Raw genomic sequence first — 20,495 nt, forward strand, 5'->3', positions numbered from 1 at the left:
CATTTTACCTCTCAATAGATGCTACAGGTATAATAGAATATCTAATTAAACTGTAATTGATAACTTCTCAAGTGATGTCTTTCTGAGAAGGATAAGAATTTTTTTTTGCTCATCATTTGCCTTTTTTTTGCTTAGTTGTGATTATAATTTTGGGTTTGTCCTTATTCCCTTTCGTAGAATAAATAATGGTTAATTAATTTAAACATTTCAAGATGATGGTAATATTAAGTTTTATTTTTATTACTTCAGCGGTAAAACAACTCGTACCAAACTAACAACTGTAATTGTAAATTTAATTCGCATCCTTGGGACATGGGTGGTCCCATACAAAATTCAGAATATTCGAATAAAGGATGCTTTTTGAGTATAGGACTTGAAATTGTCACATTTTACTAGTCCGACGTTGTTGAAAATTTATTGGAGTGGTTCAATGGAAATTTTGGCTCTATACGCCTTGCTTAAGCGTAGAAGTTAAATTCCCAGTTCCTCAAAATTTCGTGTCTAATTTTCATGAAATTTGGAATGAATGTTCAGTTTGGAGCTTTCTATAATCTAGGCTGAATCGGAAAAATGGTAAAGGAAGAAAGTGTTCCTTTTTGATCCTTTTGTGCAATGTCTGGTGAATACAGCGGGTGGGGTAGGACTTCCCATTTCAACGTATCCAAGTATGTTTTGACCACTTTCTCAACATGAGTTCGAGCTTTGTTATGCTGTAAAATTGTATTGTGGCCGTTTGTCTTCCAATGCTCGGCTCAAACGCATTAATTCCGTTCGATAACGATCGCTTGTGATTGTTTCATTTGGTTTTAACAACTCATAATACACTACGCCGAGCTGGTCCCATCAAATACTGAGCGTTACCTTGGAACCGTGAATATTCGATTTGGCCGTCGACGTGGAAGCATGACCAGGATATCCTTATAATTTTCTGCGCTTGGGATTATCGTAATCAACCCATGCGATGTAGAAATCCCTTCCGTTTTTGCCTTGCAAGCAGCTGTTCACAAGCAAACAAACGCCGTTCAACATCTCTCGGCTTCAACTCGTACGGCACCTATTTTCCTTGTTTCTGAATCATTCCCATGTTTTTTATGTTTGAAATAGCTAGTTGCGGTACTTCTAATGATCTTGCCAATTCTTGTTGCGTTTGACATGAGTCTTGATCTATTAATGCCTCCAATTCTGCATCTTCGAAAACCTACTCTCTTCTACTGCCATGCTGTTCTTCGAAGTCAAAATATAATAACCGTTCTTGAAGCGTTGAAACCATTCTCTGTTCGATCTTTCACGAATAGCGGCCTCACCATAGGTATCTAAAAGCATTCGATGAGCCTCAGCCGCTGATTTCTTCATATTGAAACAGAAAATTAATGAATAATATAAAAATGGCTGACACCTGCACTTGGTAATGAGTGAATAAAATACAGAAAGAAAATGAAGCAGTACAGTTTCAAGTGTGTAATATCATACGATATTAATTATCTATCTGGTTAATGTATCAGCAAAAATTCCATCAACATAACCATTGTCAAACAGAAAACTTCCACGTTATTACGTAGGAATCATAATCGAAAGTAACCCAAAGAGACTGCATGTCATCGAGGGAGAGTAGCCATATACCGGTTTCACCCTTGTTAGGGATCATCAGTACCGCAAATTATAACCTCCCGCAAATGACGAGAATTTAGCTCGTAAGCTGACAGGTTTTATCGAGAATAACCTTATGATGCAGACACAAATCGACTAATATTTCGTTGGAGTTATATTAACAAATACGTAAGCTTATTGTATGACATCTATGATCTATTTATTTCGACAATCACTTACCTCTATTGCAAAACGGTGGAAGGAAAGTTGTACACATAATAGTTCTAAATTTTGAATTTTAAAATTTTCAATTTGTTACTAGAATTTTTAAAATTTGGAAGAAATAATTAACAAAGATAGATTTCAGATTGAGAGAAATCATATCTTATATACAGCTCTGTGGTCTTCGAAGGCGCTTGAATGAAAGGGCGCTGAAAATGTCATCAACGCTTTCTCAATTTTTTTCTTCAAATTCCAAGAATTGTCTTTCCAGTTCAATTGACGTTCGAGGAATTCCTTCGGCTTCGATTACGACGCAGAATTCGATCGAGAAAATATGCCGTATACTTTCTCGATAGATCCACCACGGTGAAAATTAATAAGTCCACTCTGATGGAATTGAGGCGGCCGGAGGCGGTCTCATCGCCGTTCCGTGCCCCCCGACGAATTTCACGGAATAATGAGGAACGGTTTCGGGGAATTCGTGTTGTGGGTTCTTTGTCTTTTTAATCAGGCGGACATGCCGAAGTAAATTGTCGGACGGACGTGTGCATGCGTCTCGAACCGCTTCTCCCGCAATTTTCCCGGAAATTCGCAGCTCCTCGATGCGATTCTGCATCCGACGGAATTTGACACATCGGTGGAATGTCTGGAGAGTTTGGCGGACGTTCTTGGCGGGGTTAGACGATGGCTAGATTTCGTTGTGGAGTTTATTTTGCATTATTTAGCAATGTCTTTTGATTTTGGTTCATTTTTTTGAATAATAAAACAGTAATATGCTGAAGTTTCAAAGTTTACGTTTTTAAATATGTCGAATACAAAAAAATCGTAGGCCATTTAGAGATCTTCTGGAGACGAAAAATGGGTTCATAACGGTAATCTCAAGCGCAGAAAATCATGGGGATATCCCGACCATGCTTTCACGTCGACGGACAAACCGAATAAAAAATTGGATTGATTCGTGGATCGCTTCAAAAGATGAGCGGGATTCATACGCTGCCCGAAAGATGTAAGAAAGTAGTGACCAGCGATGGACAATACTTTGAATCACAAAAATATAACGAGTTTTTACAATAAAGTTTCGAATTTTTGAAAAAAACGGCGGGAGCAAAGTTGTATCTTTATGTACATTTTGTGAACGCATTGGATTTTTTCGACATGGAATATGAACAGTACCTTCAGATAGCTAGTTGCATTAAATTTGTTACTAAACTTGAGAATTCTAATGAAGGAATATCCCGAAATTTTCATAATAAACACCTACATGATAACCTGAAGATATACTGAATAATAATTTCTTTTGTGAGATCTTCTTATTTTCGCAATAGTTAATTTATGAAGATGGTCCTTATACATTTTGCAAAAAAAAAACGTATCTGTTCACATCGGCGAAAGGTTGAAAAACGATGTGGACAATTTACTTTGGATGATGAATAAATTTGGTTGTGGAGTTCATTTGGAATGTTTTGGCAGTGCTTCTGTTTCATTGTTTCTAATTATAAATATCTGGAATCATTCGGGGAATAACATTTTTTGATCATTTTGGAATCTTCACAAATAAATAGAATTCTTTTGTATGATCATTTCCTTGAAATTTTTTACTAGAAATGTTTGCTGAATTTCAACGCTATATAAATTGAAGAAAGAAGTAATTAATCATTTTCAAATTTTTATTATAGGTAAAGAACCATACACTACCTCTCTTTTCACGCCATTATTTTCAGAGTGAATACTCTTTGAAGTATCCTTTCAATAATTCTATATTCGACGAAAAATAAGATGTGGAATTTGCCATTTCGGCAAAATTTTTGCCAGTATGAGGCTTCAACCTTCAAAATCTCTCACCCATAGTGTTATAAACATAGATAGAGGAAGTATACGCAAATTTTACATGTCCCCCAACATGGTTAGATTATGTTGCCGGATTGTGATATATTTTCAAATCCACAATATTAATATTACTTTATCGTTATGAATGAATATTATATTGAATGAAATATATCTATTTGAGTGATTTCCAATTAAATATGTGAATTTGAATATTTGAAATCCGATATTTTTCCTAATTGTCGAATTTGTAATAAGCAGAATATTCATTACTTTCTGTATCTACCTGCTGAAATCCAAGGTTTGGCAACTATTGCTCTCCTAGTCATCGGTTGTTTCACATCGTTTTGCGCGCTTGAAGTTTGTTTTCTGAATTTCTCATATATTTAGGTATTTATTTCAATATATTTTGAGTAAATATGAAACATTGATTCACTATGGGACATAAGAAGTCCGTTCTTTGTGGAAAAACTCGCGAATTGAGTAAAATATCGTATCACTGATATGTTTTCATTTCCGCGCGCTTCATGTCAAATTTGATAGTTCATGTTGGGGACAAAATTTGCTTACCGAAATGACATATGCTCCCTCTATCTATGTTTATTACTCGGAGATTTCGCCCAAATTTAGGAAAATCTCATATGTAACGTACCTACTGACTTTAAGATATATGTTATTCTGCTTTCAATATTGAGTAGAATAGCTCATATTTCATACCATTTTTCGCTGTAACAATTGTTTCAATCTTGGTAAAAATAACAATAAAATCCAGAGTGAATTATTATCGCGCTCTTGCATAAGAGGCGAGCAAGGTTGGTGGGTATCACAGGTGTTCGCAGAGAAATTGTCGTATGAAATAATATACGAATGCGATTAGATATTTGTTTGCCGGATATGTGTAGGTATTTAGTGGGTACAAATGTCAATAATCCCTGCCCATTCATACACAGCCTACTTACTCCTTCGTTATCACAAATGATCTGAGCCTACTCGGTACGAAATTTTTTCCCATTTTAATGGAATGTTGTTTGCACTGATTTCCCATTGTCTCTGTTGTAAGGCATCGTGATACTGGAATTGATAATCATACTCATAGGTAGGCAATATCAATTGGAATGGTTGGAAATTAGGCCACAAGCGAATATCACGCCTTTTTTATGGCGTCTTATAACAAGAAGAAAATTTGCATTTGGATGTAATAGGTGGTTTTCCAAGAACTTGTGAAATTTTAATAATACAAAACAGAAATATTGTTGAAATGATTTTTTTATTATTATAATCTGGTGGATAATTTCATGGCTTTAATTTTTTGAATATAATTATATGGTTCATTCGATCTGTTCAATATTTCACTACTTTTTCCAATAAATGTGGTCCTATGGCGTCAATGATTCAAGAGTTGCTGGTTTGCTCACAATAGATCAAAAGCAACTACGTGTTAATGATCCTGAGAAGTGTTTGAAGCTGTTTAAGAGCGATAAATCTGAATTTTTGCTTCGATATGTGACAATGGATGAAATATGGCTCCATCATTTCACTCCGGAGTTTAATCGACAGTCAGCTGAGTGAACTGCACACGATGAACCGAATCCAAAGCGAGGAAAAACACAACTGTCAGCTGGCAAGGTTATGGCATCAGTATTCTGGGATGCGCAAGGTATATTCATGGATTACCTCCTAAAGGGTCACACCATCAAGAGTGATTATTATATAGCGTTATTGGATCGTTTAAAGGATGAAATCGTTAAAAAACGGCCTCATTTGAAGAAAACAAAGGTGCTGTTTCATCAAGATAATGCGCCGTGTCACAAATCAATGGAAACAGTGGCAGAATTGCACGAATTGGGCTTCGAATTGTTTCTGCATCCACCGTATTCGCCAGATATGGCCCCCAGCGATGATTTCCTGTTCTCAGACCTCGAAAGTGCTCGGTGGAAAGAAATTTAGCACCAATAAAGAAGTAATCGCCAAAACTGAGGCCTATTTTGAAGCGAAAGACAAATCGTACTACATAAATGGTATCGAAAAGTTGAAATATCGCTATAATCGCTGTATCGTCCTCGATGGCAACTATGTTGAATAATAAAATCGAAATTTGCCTAAAAATGTGTTTTACTAGGTCAGACCAGGGACTTTTCAATTGGCCTGTTAGGTGTGTAAACCAAGATTCATCGTAAAATTTTCCACGTAGTCGATTGACAAAGGCCAACAAGTTGAAAACGTCGACGTATCGAAATTTCGGCTTTTTCTTCAATACAATTTGTACATATTGTTTTGGCGCTTAACTATTCATGTTGGCCTTCCAAAATTTACTGAACAATCAACACAGTTCGACATTTTCATCATAGACAATAACCATCGAAACTTTTCATGTTTTGGCGTTTAACTATTCATGTTGGCCTTCCAAAATTTACTGAACAATCAACACAGTTGTATATTTTCATCATAGACAATAACCATCGAAACTTCTCACGTTTTGGCGTTTAACTATTCATGTTGGCCTTCCAAAATTTACTGAACAATCAACACAGTTGTATATTTTCAGCATAGACAACAACCATCGAAACTTCAATAGAATGGAATCAAATAGGAATTGGAAAAAACATAAAAATTATTTCGAAAATCAAATTCCATATTTAAACACCTGGTATCTCGGAAACTAGCAATATTTGTATAAGGAATGTTGGGCAGAATCATCGCAATTTAAGATCTAGAATCTACTTTTGAGAGATTGAACAATCTCAGGGAATCGCCCTGTATGTTAGGGGAACGAGCGCTCAGAAATTCGAAAACAAATCTTCCGCCAAGTTAATGATTTTATAACCCAATTATACCGGATATTTCTGGGTAATGTCGGTCTCTCAACATACCCTTGAATTTTTGCAATTAGTGTATCTGTTTCGGAACCGCCGCCGGCAGGCAAATTTAATTTTAATGATGGAAATTCAAATGGAGGGGACCGAGTTGAAAGCAGTGTTTTCCTGGAACTTCTAACGTAATAAATTTCGCGGGCTATTCACAAAGGACGTCGGTGGCTCTGATGTAGCTTTAGGGATCGTTGCTGTTGATGTAATTGCGGCATCATTCGAAACAAAAGCGCTGAATGTAGGACGGACAGAACGGGGGAATTCTTTCAGGAGTCATAATATCATAATGTCATATTGAATGATTTCCGAGCTCGTTATACAGTTAGTGGTAATTGTGAATCTTGTACAGTTGATTTTACAGACGTAGCTTTTATTTATTCATTTCTAGGAAGAGTTAGCTCTGTCATTTTGCCACCATATCTGTAATTTTTGAATTTCGAGTCGTAAAGGGTCCCAAACGATAAGGTTCGACTCACAGGTGACTCATTTGTCTTCAAATTCGATTATGTCAGTCCGTATACCCCAATTCAGTGTGTTGAGAGGGATTACCACCTTGTGGCTTTCCGCGTATCAGTCAAACATTAGGTACCCATTCATTTTCCCTCTGGCGTTCTAGTAGATAGAGGGAGTTAACCCAATTTTTACATGTCCCCAACATGGTTAGATTACGTTGTCGGATTGTGATATATTTTCAAATCCACAATTCAACTATATCGTCATGAATGTGTATTATATTCAATGAAATATATTTATTTGAGTGATTCCCGATTAAATATGCAAATTTGAATATTTGGAATCCCATATTTTTCCTAGTTGTCGAATTTATAATAAGTAGAATATTTATCATTTTCTGTATCTACCTGCTGAAATCCAAGGTTTGGCAACTTTATCTCTCCTAGTGTCATCGGTTGTTTCACGTCGTTTGGCGCGCTTGAAGTTTGTTTTCTGAATTTCGGATACATTTAGGTATTCATTTCAATATATTTTGAGTTGATATGAAACGTTGATTCACTATGAGACATAAGAAGTGCGTTCTTTGTGGAGAAACTCGAGAATTGAGTGAAATATCGTATCACTGATATGTTTTCATTTCCGCGCGCTTCATGCCAAATTTGATAGTTCATGTTGGGGACAAAAATTGCTTACTGAAAATGATATATGCTCCCTCTATCTATGTTTATTACTCTGAGGAGTGAGGGCTCTCTTGATGACAATAACGAAGTTGTACATCCTTGTTTTTTGTACTGGTTATCCGCATAACTTTGTTATGAGAAAACATTTTCACAGTTGGATTTCTGATTTCTCTCAAAGTGGAATTCAGAGATTTCGTATCTTCCAGGAATCTTTTCTGTTTCATGAATAATTCATATGGTTGCAATGAAAAACAGTCTGCTGGCGATTCATAGAAACATTATACAATGTTGGGGTGTATATTTCCATTATTCAGGACTGAAATATTATTGGTTTAGTTCTTGTACTATAAGAAATAATTGAACGAAATGTATTCGAGCTACAAAACAACATTGAATGATTTTCTTCAATTATTGTAAGGTTTATTTGAACCGTTCACGGATGTAATATATACTACAGAACGAAATAAAATATGATTCAGTTTATATATTGACTGTATATGGTTTGATCTCTAGATACATAGTTTTATTTGGCTTGGATGTTGATAGGATTATATAATTTTATATTGGAATATTAATATTATGGAGTTCAGTTAATTCCTAGACACTTTCCATGCCTCAATATGCCTTGATTTTTACACTGAGTTAATGTGATTCTTCTTCTTATTTCAGCTAAAGTTCCCGATGAGCCACAAGTGACATATGTATCAAGGGATGCTGAATTAGCTGTTGGAGATAGTTTGAGGTTGTTTTGTGAAGCTTTCGGAGGTGAGAATCAAAAGATATATATTTTCTACACTCAACGGAAACAAATCGGACACTTAATATTTTGCTTAAGTTCGTTGACCAAGAACTTTCTTAATTTTTCATCGATTTCAAATAATTTTGAGACAAATTGAAAATAAATTTTTAGGTTTATCAAAAACCACCCCAAAAAAATGTTGTTAGCTTATTTATACAGGGTGAAAAAAGGTATTTGTAATTTCTCTACACCCAGTGGAACAGTTCAGGAAATTTGTAGAGTTGATGCCTATATTCTTTTAGCTTCAAATTCCTTATTTCTTAATTTTTTTCAGGACGAATAGATCTTCCTGATGCTCACAATGAAGCCATTTGGTTCAAAATGGATTCAAATCGAACCCTCAATAACGAAACCAGAATCCATCAAGAAAAAACATCTAGGTGAGTGTTTCTTCCGACAACAAAATTTTATAATTCGAATAATAGTGTTTTTCAACCAACTGAACAATTCAAACTTCATCAGAGTAGATGGCAATTTTTTTTGTATAAAATTGAGGAAATGGTTTTAGTATTTCTTGTTTTGGCAACGTGCATTTCAACTCAGATCGTAAATGTTTTCTAACAATAAAAAGGGATGCAACAACAAAAATAACCTCATTTTCTATCTTTGTCTACCTCTGCAAATGAGTCCTTTGTATCGTAACTGTGAAAACTGAAGATCTGGATTAAAAAAGTTTTCCCCTGATTTGTCAAAATGACTGTTCTGGTTGAGTGCGTTTTGTATTCACCCAAGCTGATCACAATAGACCTCATTAGTAATGGTGGATTGACCCATTTCTAAGAATTCATCATGAATGATTCTTGCTACTGTGCACCAATAAAAACTTTTATGTGGGCTATGAACACGTTGAATTGGTTAATTTGATGTCAATCAATGTTGTAGAATTTTTATTCATTCACCAGAATCATGAAAAAATCAAACAAAAAGGTCAAAAGGTTGAATGGAAGAAGAATTCATGCTGGAAAATTATGAAAATATGCATGGCAATTTGTTTTGATACGTTTCGAAAAATGCACTGGCTTGGCTCAGCTTTAGAGCACAGTTTTAATGTTGTAACTAGAAAAGATATAAAAGCTTTTTTTGTAGAATTTTCGACACGGATTCACCTTGTACATTGAGGAAATCGATTCAAACGGTCAAAACTGAAAAAAAAATCGGAATTAGAACATTCATCTCGAAATTCCACCTTAATTGAAACTTAAACCGTCGGCAACAGAAAGTGAATACTAATGGGAAAATCAAGTCATGTGGCACATAAATGTATGTTTTATATACCTGAGCACGTGTCTTTAAAACACCCGCGTCGCCGGACCGCCTTATAGGCTTAACAGCTAACAAACGTCCGATGTACAAAGACTACCGCTGAGAAAACTATTAACATAAATCGGGTAATCACGAAGTCCCGATTCAATCTCGACGACACTAAAGACGACCGGAAAAGGCATAGGGAAAATAACAAAGTTACTTTAATGAGACTAGTTTTCCGAACGTTTTCTGAGAATATCTCGCGGTACTATCGCGTTTTCGGTATTACAAGTTCTTTGTTCCGTACATATCGCTTTTAAATGTTTCAAGATATGATCCTTTCCGTTTGATTCGACTTATCTGTTGTGTATAGACCAGCCTATACATACATAGTAATATATTTTCAACCATACTGTATATGGTAATGAATATCATCATGCAGAGCGCATGTGTCTGCACAGCGTTTTCTGTTCAATTGTAATAAATACCTAGCCGAATAAACTACTGAAAAATTTAATTTCAATCTTTTCATTACATTTCAAAAGAAAAGAAAATTTCTTTATGTGCACCAAACAATTTTCCTACTCATGTTGGAACGTAGTTCTTTAAATGTTCGAGGCTGTTTGGGAACAATTTTTTTTAGTACTCCTACAATTCTTATATGATTTGTATCTCTAGAGCTTTGGATGATCTCATAGAGTAACAAATGTAGATAAAGGATGTATACGCAATTTTTGGGTGTCCCCAACATGCTAAGACGACGTTGTAGGATTGTGATGTATTTTCAAATACTTACACAATTTTACTATATTATTATAAAAGTATATTACATAGACGTACAACTTTGCTTTCGCCGTTTTTCCGGAATTCGAGACTTCATTATAAAGAACTGATTATACATTTATGATTCAAAATATTGTCCATCGCTGGCACTACTTTCTCCCATCTTTCTGGCAGAGTACGAATTCCGCGTTGAAAAAACTGGTCATCTTTTGAAGCGATCGACGAATCGATCCAATTTCTTACTTCTTCATAAGACCGGAAGTGCTGGTCAGCCAGGCCGTGTGCCACTGATCGAAACAATTGATAGTCCGAGGGAGCAACGTCTACAGAATCCGGCGGGTGGGGTAGGACTTCCCATTTCAACGTTTCCAAGTATGTCTTGACCACTTTCACAACATGGGTTCGAGAATTGTCATGCTCTAAAATCACCTCATCATGTCTTTCAATGCTCGGCTCAAACGCATCAATTACGTTCGAAAACGATCGCCTGTCATTATTTCAGTCGGTGTTAACAACTCATAACACACTACGCCGAACTGGTACCACCAAATATTGAGCATGACCTTGGAACCGTGAATATTAGGTTTGGCCGTCGACGTGAAAGCATGTGGAATATCCCCATGATTTTTTGCGCTTGGGATTATCAAAGCGAACCTAGTTTTCTCCAGTCACAATTTGATGCAGAAATCCCTTCTGTATTAGCCTTGCAAGCAGCTGTTCACAAGTAAACAAACGCCGTTCAACATATCTCGGCTTCAACTCGTACAGCACTTAATTTCCTTGTTTCTGACTCATTTCTATGACTGTCAGACATTTTTAAACGGTTTGTTGTGTCACTTCCAATGATCCTGACAATTCTAGTTGCGTTTGACACGAGGCTTGATCAAGTAATGCCTCCAATTTTGCATCTTCGAAAACATTCTCTCCTCCACCGCCATGCTGGTCAAAATAACCGTTCTTGAAGCGTTGAAACCACTCTCGACACGTTCTTTCACTAATAGCGGCCTCACCATAGGTATTTGAGAGCATTCGATGAGCCTCAACTGCAGATTTATTCATATTAAAGCAGAATAATAAAAGCTCCCGCAAATGACGAGAATTTGGCTCGTTAGCTGACATGTTTGATCGAAAATAATTTTATGATGCAGACACAAATTTGTGACGATTCGTGAAAAATTGTCCCTACAAAACTACCAAATTACCTATATATCACTATAATTAATGATAAATAGTACACCAATAATTTGCCTATTATTAAACTAAATTGATATATTTAGACCTTAAAACTTAACACAAGAACTAAAATTTAGACCAATTAGTTAATGGATTTCTATCAAATAATGACCATCACAATTAGAAGCCTAAAATTAAGATTCTAACATTATCATTTGAAGCATATTAGCAAATTACTAACGTTATGGCAAAATGATAGCTCCCTGTTACCTTGAAAAATAATGCTAAAATTGTCCACTTTACTCTAGGAACTCTAGGTTCAAATCGTTCAACTCCATCACCTTATCAGGATATACATTAGAAAACAGAGTTTTTCCTTAAGATTTATTTATTATTATTTATTTATATATGACTGAAGCAATTCAATATATTCAAACGCAATGAACATTTTGCGAAACTAATAAATAAGTTCAAGCGTTTTGAAAAGAGTTTACCCTAAGAAATGCTTTCGTTCTTAAATTTTGGCTGAAAAAAGTTTAAAACCCATCTCGAAAGAATCAGAAGCGCAGTGGTCATCCAGTCTGATTGACTGAAGACAATACCATGATCACGTCGGTCAAACTTGTTTCTCACGGTGACACAAGAGTCCCATTCTACTTCATAACAACCGGTTGAGTAGTGTTTTATTTCTCCGGTCCTGTTTTTGCCACTGTTGTTACCATTAACGGTCTGTACTACCGACATACGTACCAATTAAAGGTGATTATAGCGTTTTTCAGTACTTGTCGAAGACAACAGAGGTTCGAACGCACGCTAGACATCTATCTGTCGATCTAAACAATTCCGTGTACCTTTTAAGGTCGTGGACAATTGTACCAGAAATCTTGTAATCAAATCTTTGGTCAAAGTTCCTCATTTCATCCGTTCCAGGAGTGTTTCCACAACTTGGTTCGGCGAAGAATCAGATTTCTCATTGATTCAATTGAGCTTCAAGCCAGGGCTGTGATATTCGTAATTTCAATTCTTAGCGCTCTTTTCAACTGTTTTCCTAACACTTCACTTCAATGAATCCTGAGCCTAAGCAGTAAAATTCTACTATTATATTCGCCATATAGTCACCTTCAAGAGTAATAACTTTTCTGTACAAAGATTCGTTGTTGCTTTCTAAATAGGTTTCAACCTTCCCTTCTTCATTCAACTCAAATTTCTTTCTCTGGAGCATTTTTTCAAGGTCTGTAAAAAGCATGAGTGGTCAAGCAGTAAGAAGCACAATTCGTTCAAGTGACCATACTTTCCATCAATTTGTGATGATGAGCATTGTCTTAGTTTCAATATGCCCACAAAAATATCAATAATGGATCAATTTATAAAAACCTTTTCTGAAGAGAAATTTTTTTGATCTATTTTTCTGATACCAGGAATATTTATCCAAGTAATTTTTTTTCCAGGGAAGACGATCAAACATTTGGTACCTATTTGATCATCAATGACATCCAGCCTGAAGATTTTGGAATCTACGTTTGTACGATCAAGAAACCAGGAATAACGAAAAATTTGACTGTCAGCTTGAGGCAGAAAGGTAACCATCATTATTTATAAAATAATTAGATCGAAAAAAAGTTGATCCACATTTTCCCAGTTCATAAGGCTATCTAGGAACCTGCAGCTCAGAATTTCTAGTCGTATTTTCACCCAGTTGCAGAAACTGCAAATGTGTCTTAGACATTTATTGATTATCATTTACTGAGCTAGTGCTCTGCAATCTGCACTGAAGATTGATCAATCATTCCATGGTCTGCAGTTGGTAACACTGAGGAATTTGGGATAACATAACACCAAAGCTCTTTGCTGACCTGCGAAGCTCATGGTAACACCTGGTATAACACCTGGCTAGAGGCAGCAAAGTGACTGCTTAATTGGTATCGAAGGAATATTTTGCATGTTCATCTGCTAGGAACATGAAAAAAAGCATTAAGAGCAACTCTCTTTGAGGCTTGAATAAGAATTTTACGGGCAACAGTTCAGCAATTGGAGTTGAAAAATAAGAAATCGCTCTGTTGGATTACATCTGGACTTTTTCTTTATTCCACCTGAAAAAATTCAAGCAGATGCTAGAAGCTTATCGTAGAATTATTATGGGGGTCATGATCACCATACAGTTTAGCCTGTGGACTGATGAAATTTGCATGCTCTGCAACTTGAACAGCTGCCATATACTGTGCAAATTTCTAGAACTGGTCACTCTAAAAAACACACTCCTGGATAAGCCAGTATTAATTTCTCATGGTGTGCAGATATTCAAACAAATTTTTGCAGGATGTATACTTTAGTTTGAATAATTATTTCTTTCATTAGGAATTTCTAAATTTACAATTATTGTTGATGTTTTATTAAATTCAAATTTTTGTTTCAGTTATGCTTGAATACATCCATCCTAATCCATTCCCAATGGGGAAAATTCTGATTATAATGGTGGCAGTAGGACTCTTGCTGTTGGCCCTGTTTGTCCTCAATCTGCGCTTTGGCCTGGATGTCAGGCTGAGATGTAAGAATGCATTTGGACCATTGGAAGAAGATGATGGTAAAATAGATGATGCTTTGATCCTTTACTCGAGCAAGGATGAAGATATTGCTTTGAATGTATTGCTACCAAAACTTGAAGTGGATTACCATTACAAAACTGGTTGCAAGAAATTACCGTCGAATATCGATATTTGTAAGTAAGCTATTAACCAAGTGATACTTTATGATTTTCTACATGATCTATGTTTGAAATGCTAATCTGATTTTGTATTGTTTTAGGGATTAATGAATTGCATGCGTCCTCCCAGAAAAGTAGAAGGATTATTTTCATTTTATCACCAAGTGCCTTGAATGGAACTTGGGACAATGCCACGATCTACAAGGCAATAAAATTGTTGGATTCTCTAGGACCATCCCTCATTTGCATCATTCTGGAAAGACTACCTACCATGAAACATGAACTCAAAAACAGCCAAGGAGAAACTTTGAAATCGGCACTGAATTTGGTTGAAGTTATAGATTGGATTAACCCGCCTAGTGATAAATTTTGGATGAACTTATGTCTGAGGATGCCCGCCAAAAGACATTTGAACGTTTCTGAAGAAAATAGCACCCGTCTGAAGAGGAGTGTTAGCCGACAAGAAAGTCTGGATAATCTAGTGTAATTAATAGCAACTTTGTACTCTAAAGTGACAATTTGATATCACCTAATTTATGTACTATAATATACTTATATTTTTATATCGTGCTTTTGTGATTTTTATATGTGTTATAGGCTGTAAGTTTTGTGTTTTGGAAATTTATTGATAAGTAAATATTTCTTTCCACTTTTTCTATTTATTCTTATTTTTGCAATGTACTTGAATTCCACTTACGGAGATTTGATCTGAAAGTGTTTTTGTATCCTTTATATTGGCGAATTTGCCTATTGTGATATGTTATTCTGCTTTTAGTTATTTTGTAAGTTGCTCAATATATATTTTAAGTACGTTTTGGCTGATTTTAGAAATTCGACTTTGAAATTGAAATGAAGAAACGAAACAAAAAATGATGATTAAAACACGAGAAAAATATATAGAGAGATTATTTTCTCAATAATTTTGTAGTGACTCAGTTTGCTCGAGAGGTGGCGTTATAGGTTTTGTGCCACATCCTAGTGCGGCCATGGCGTGTTTATGGTGGATGCCGCATTACAGCAGAGTCACCTCTCCTCGAAGGAGGGGAAAAATGAAAATTTGAAATGCAATGTTAGAATATTTCCATCTAGAATAGACAGATCAAATATTGCATATGATTTTTAAATTCACGTTACAGTCGCTTTTTTATAGATGTCGCTTTGCATTCTTAGATAATAGGGCTAATACTTCCTAGATGGCGCTGATGAACGTTCGCGCGTAAAACTGTTAAATCATCATTGTATGAAGATAAAAACGTATTTTCGCAAAATCTATTTATTGCTAGAATTACACTGTAAATAATAAATCCATTTAACCTCATCTTCACAATCAACCGTGAGTTTGGCCGTGACTAGTCCAACTTTTCCTAACTCTGCAATTGAAGAACCGCTCGCTGATTTACTCAAACGTTTTTCTGACGTTGAAACAGTTATTTTCGTGGATTTTTTTCCTATTATTTTCTCTTCGGATGGTTTTACTAGGAATATCGTGTTGTCGACGCTGAATTTAAAGTCCATTTCTTCATCAAATGGATTATTGATTTCAATAGTGACGCTTTCGCCCAAATTTATCAAGAAAGGTCCTTGAGGCTCAGGGGGGATACATTCCCCAACAAGAGGATAACTGTATAAATAAGAAAAAACAAACTAGTGATAATTCAATAAAATGAAATAGTGTTGTAATAGTATATTCTAAAACAAGTTGCAGAATGGGCTCCTATTCCAACACGAAATCGATTTAACACCACCAGAATTAAAAGAAATTGCAAATCATATCAATATATCCAAATTTATTATATTGACAATTATTGACGTTTGCTGGAATTCGATAGGATTTGAAGTCAGTATAGATATAGACAACCACAAAACGAAAAATATAACTGGAAACGATGTGTAATGAGTTCATTACGGCACTGTTTTTAGAAATGTAATGAACTCATCACGATACTGAAATAGAGAAATATAAGTACATTACGGAAAATCTATAGGAGAAAAAGATGAAACCACACCTGAATGCCAGAGTGCTTTGTTTATGAGTTCAAAATGAATCTATTAATTATACTTATGCACTATTTTAAGTATTTCTTTTTAATTTCGAAATAATTGTTTGAATATGAAATTTTTCCAATTCTCTTTCTTTTTGTTCAAGAAATTTGCACTTACGTATATTCTCCGACTAATGAAGTTAGTTGCAGGGCAGTCCTAATCACACCAATTTCAGAAGAAAGAAAAAGAACTTCAATAGATGGTTTGTCTGATTGACTATGTACTTTGATAACTTCGAATGCTGTGTTGTCGTCTATTATCTGAAAAGAAAATCCAATTATTCGAAATTTCTGAAAAATTCTTCAGTCGAAGATTGAAATATTGTAAGAATTTCTTTCATTCAACGAACCACTTTTATTTTCGAAAAAGATAAACCATGAATATGAGACATTCATAGGTCATTTTCCTGCATATCTAGGAATATGAGTGAAATTGATGTTTTAGTAGCTAGTCAAACTGAAAACCAAAGAATTATTCAAAAATACCTTTGCAGTAATGTCAGCATTCTGAAGCACCAGAGGTAGTTGAATTGTTTTCAGTTGGCTTTGTCCAAACTGAGTTTGGAATTGAACTTCGGGTTCTGAGTTTGGTGCCAAAGCTTTCAGGGTTAGATTGTAGGTGTAACTTCCCACAGCAGGATTACTGATTGTTAGAACAGCGTTTGTATATTCCACCTTAACTGGTAGATACTTGACGTTCAACTGATACTGAAAAAATAAAACAATAATTGAAAAGAAGAACCAACTGCCAACTCAAAATTGAATCATAAATTTAGATTTAGTGAGCGAATTGAGAGATGAAAATAGGTAAACACTTATAAATGTTCTAGTACGTTATTCATCGCTGTTGAAGATCAGAACCCTCTATATAGGTACTTCAGCAGTTTTTTTTTCTGAAGTTAGGGTAACCTAGTATGACACATCTGAACTAAATCTAGTGGAATCAATTTATCTCCAAAACTAATTTGAGTCAGCCACAAAAAAATTATAAGACATTTGAGGCAATGCTTGTATTGATGATTAAGATCACCATTAACTCAACCAATCAGCTATAAAATGAGAATAGATGAAGACAAAAAAGAAGAGTTCAATTTCAAATCAGCACGATATAAATAACCTACCTTTTCTTGTGGAAGAGCAATGAAAGAACTCTCCACCAACAAATATGGAGAGGACGTTGTGACGGTGTATTCGACAGGTTCAGGCAGAGGATTATTGACCATAATTTTCTTGACAACATGTTCTCGAACGCAAGTGAAGAGCTCAATATTTTCAATACTAGTTTCTAAGGGTGTAATCTTCAACACAATCACATAAAACAGATATTCTCTTGTCTTCTCATTGAGGAATGTCACCTGAAACGATTCAATTGAAGTCATTCCAAGATATTTTCATTTATTTTTACCGACCTTGAATGTCAGTTTGCCTTCATTTACGACGTATATGGTCCATTTGAAATCTCGTTTTCCGTATGGTGGTACATCGAAGTGTTCGTTCGAAGTTATCTTGTAGATCATCCTAGTAGAATTGCCCTCTAGAACTTCTGTGATAACTCTGAACTGCTGTCTGAGGCCGAGCCAATTTTCCACCTTTAGGATCTCGCTGTGGTACGTTTTGCAACAGATTTCCCTGGATATTTCCTCTGTTGGCGTTGGAGGTAACACATTTCCCTCCAAAGCGTACAGGCTATTCATTCCATTTGAAAAAGGGAAAAATACAGTGCCCTGAAAAATAAATCCTTGATTTAGTTTACTAGTTTGAGTAACGGGTGTTTTTTTTCGAGGTATATAACTTTAAGTTGGCATTAATATTCAAGATCGTAACCGATTTAACAGCTGTCAAGTGATTCATTCTCAGTTTGGTTTGGCAATTCATCATGAATAGACTCACGCCTGAACAACGCTTGAAGAGTGCAATTTCATTTCGAAAATAATGGTTCTGTGCGAAATACGTATCGCGCACTACGTCCATTAGCGATGAAGCGCACTTCTGGTTGAATGGCTTCGTCAACAAACAAAACTGCCGCATTTGGAGTGAAGCTAATCCTCAAGTGTATGTCGAAACACCGTTACATCCAGAAAAACTGACTGTTTGGTGCGATTTATGGGCTGGTGGAATAATTGGTCCGTACTTCTTCAAAAACGATGATGGCCAGAACGTTACAGTCAATGGTGATCGGTATAGAGCCATGATTACTAACTTTTTCATTCCTGAATTGAACAACCATGATGTCCAGGAGCTGTGGTTCCAAAAAGACAGCGCAACATGTCACACAGCTCGTGCCACAATCGATTCATTGAAAGACACGTTTGGTGACTGCCTAATTTCACGTTTTGGACCTGTGAATTGGCCTCCAAGATCTTGTGATTTAACACCGCTAGACTACTTTCTGTGGGGCTATGTAAAGTTAGTGGTCGATGCGGATAAGCCACAATCCATCGTTGTTTTATTGCAATTTAAAGTTCTATAGCTCTAAAAAAAACACCCTTTATTAACTGAGAGTCTGGAATCATGTCAGCTGCGAAAGTTATCTGATAGTACTTATTATTGGGCATGGAGTGCTTTAGTACCTACTTTATGTTGAAATGGTTTCATTTTCATTGGGGTGTAGATTATTTCATAAGTAACGGTTGATTCTTTTGGAACTTTCAGTGAATGTGCGCCAGAGAAATAACTACCGGTAAAAACAGGTTCGGTACTCCATGCTTCCTTGGATCTGGAAACGAAAAATGGGTAAATAATAAATATATCATAGAAAATTTTGAGCTGATAATTATCGCATCTCTGAATCTATCAGTTCTATTAGCCTTATGGATATATAGGTCTATCTAGACTATAATAGATACATACTTTAGACCGTGTTGATTGTAGATCTATCAGGCAGATTAGTTATTAGGAGCACAACTTTACTTCCGCCGAAATATGAGAGAAAAGTAGTGGCCAGCGATGGACAATACTTTGAATCATAAATGTTTAACCAGATTTCTACAATAAAGCCCCGAATTTCGGAAAAAACGGCGGAAACAATGTAGTACGACTTCGAGATCAGTTAGATAATTGATTCCTGATCGATAGAACGATAGGATCAAAAATCAAGACTGGATAAAGGCTTTGGGTAATCAAAAATACTTACTCATTTTTAAATTCGATACTTTGTGTACTCTCCTCTCGAACAGCAGCAGTAAACTCTAGAGTATCCAAAGGCGGAGGCAAATTCATAGAACCACCTGTTAAAATCAGCTCTAAACGTTCTTTATAATTGTCTATACGGCAAATGGCCTGCAAAAATTGTACTTAAGAAACAGCATAGGATTCTTCATGTATCGAAATGTGATTAAAAGAATACAAACCTTGAATTTGAAAACACACTGGACGTGTCCAGGTTTGAAGATTATGTTAGTTGTAACTTTCGAGTTGGGTGGACAGTAGCCATCCCCTAAAAAAAATAAACAATCAGGTAGAATTCTTAATCTAATTTTTTCGTTGGCAATTTTTCCAACTAGGCAGTTCTCCATATAAGAATTTTTTTGGAAAAGGCCCTTTTTTGTTTAGAGCTTGTATGAAATAACCAATTCAATTTAGAAACTGGTATAATACTCGTTCAGAAAAAATTCCAACTAATTGTCAAATGTCGGCGCCGTGGCTTAGTTGGTTAAAGCGCCTGTCTAGTAAACAGGAGATCGAGGGTTCGAATCCCTCCGGGGCCTACACAATGGATGATATTTTTGGTTGTGAAACTACTCAAAAATCTTCGCGTCTATTCATAACCATAGTCATCGAACAAGCTAATATATCTATCTAGCTGGCAGATAAAATAGTAGATGAATACAGAGAAGATGGTAAATTAATCAGTTTGGTTGGTAAATATATGTCTTAGTTTGAGTAACGTGCTTCCCTAGTGCGCAAGATTTACTAAGAGTTCGAATCCTTTCGGGGTCTACAATAAACAATATTTTGGTCGAAAAACTACTCAGAAATCTTCACGTCGACTTATTACAATTTTGAATGAATATTTCAATAGATCTATCAAGCTGGCATATCTACGTAGTCGATAACTTAATAGCTGGTAGATCCAGAGACCACGGTCTCTGGATCTAATCACAATAGATACTATAATAA

General features: G+C 35.6%; 2 protein-coding genes and 1 non-coding gene across 3 annotated transcripts in view; 2 read left to right on the top strand and 1 right to left on the bottom strand.

Annotated features, from left to right (window-relative positions):
- LOC123678780 (interleukin-1 receptor accessory protein-like 1) overlaps positions 1–15,146 on the top strand; it is a 66,600-nt gene extending 51,454 nt beyond the window's left edge. Inside the window, exons 3-7 of the mRNA XM_045615997.1 lie at positions 8,303–8,398; positions 8,707–8,812; positions 13,082–13,212; positions 14,047–14,349; positions 14,436–15,146. Coding sequence (XP_045471953.1) covers positions 8,303–8,398; positions 8,707–8,812; positions 13,082–13,212; positions 14,047–14,349; positions 14,436–14,821 — 1,022 coding nt within the window. The 3' untranslated portion in view covers positions 14,822–15,146. The remainder of the gene's footprint in view (positions 1–8,302; positions 8,399–8,706; positions 8,813–13,081; positions 13,213–14,046; positions 14,350–14,435) is intronic.
- A 445-nt stretch (positions 15,147–15,591) lies between these two features.
- LOC123677775 (hydrocephalus-inducing protein homolog) overlaps positions 15,592–20,495 on the bottom strand; it is a 53,574-nt gene continuing 48,670 nt past the window's right edge. Inside the window, exons 60-67 of the mRNA XM_045614473.1 lie at positions 19,727–19,812; positions 19,510–19,655; positions 18,951–19,092; positions 17,786–18,100; positions 17,498–17,731; positions 16,863–17,084; positions 16,495–16,637; positions 15,592–15,955 (exon numbers count right to left, since the gene is read on the bottom strand). Coding sequence (XP_045470429.1) covers positions 15,604–15,955; positions 16,495–16,637; positions 16,863–17,084; positions 17,498–17,731; positions 17,786–18,100; positions 18,951–19,092; positions 19,510–19,655; positions 19,727–19,812 — 1,640 coding nt within the window. The 3' untranslated portion in view covers positions 15,592–15,603. The remainder of the gene's footprint in view (positions 15,956–16,494; positions 16,638–16,862; positions 17,085–17,497; positions 17,732–17,785; positions 18,101–18,950; positions 19,093–19,509; positions 19,656–19,726; positions 19,813–20,495) is intronic.
- Positions 20,010–20,083, top strand: Trnat-agu. The gene has a single exon. It is a non-coding gene; the product is annotated as a tRNA-Thr (tRNA).

The sequence above is a fragment of the Harmonia axyridis genome, chromosome 4, assembly GCF_914767665.1.
Source record: "Harmonia axyridis chromosome 4, icHarAxyr1.1, whole genome shotgun sequence".
Taxonomy (NCBI): Eukaryota; Metazoa; Arthropoda; class Insecta; order Coleoptera; family Coccinellidae; genus Harmonia; species Harmonia axyridis.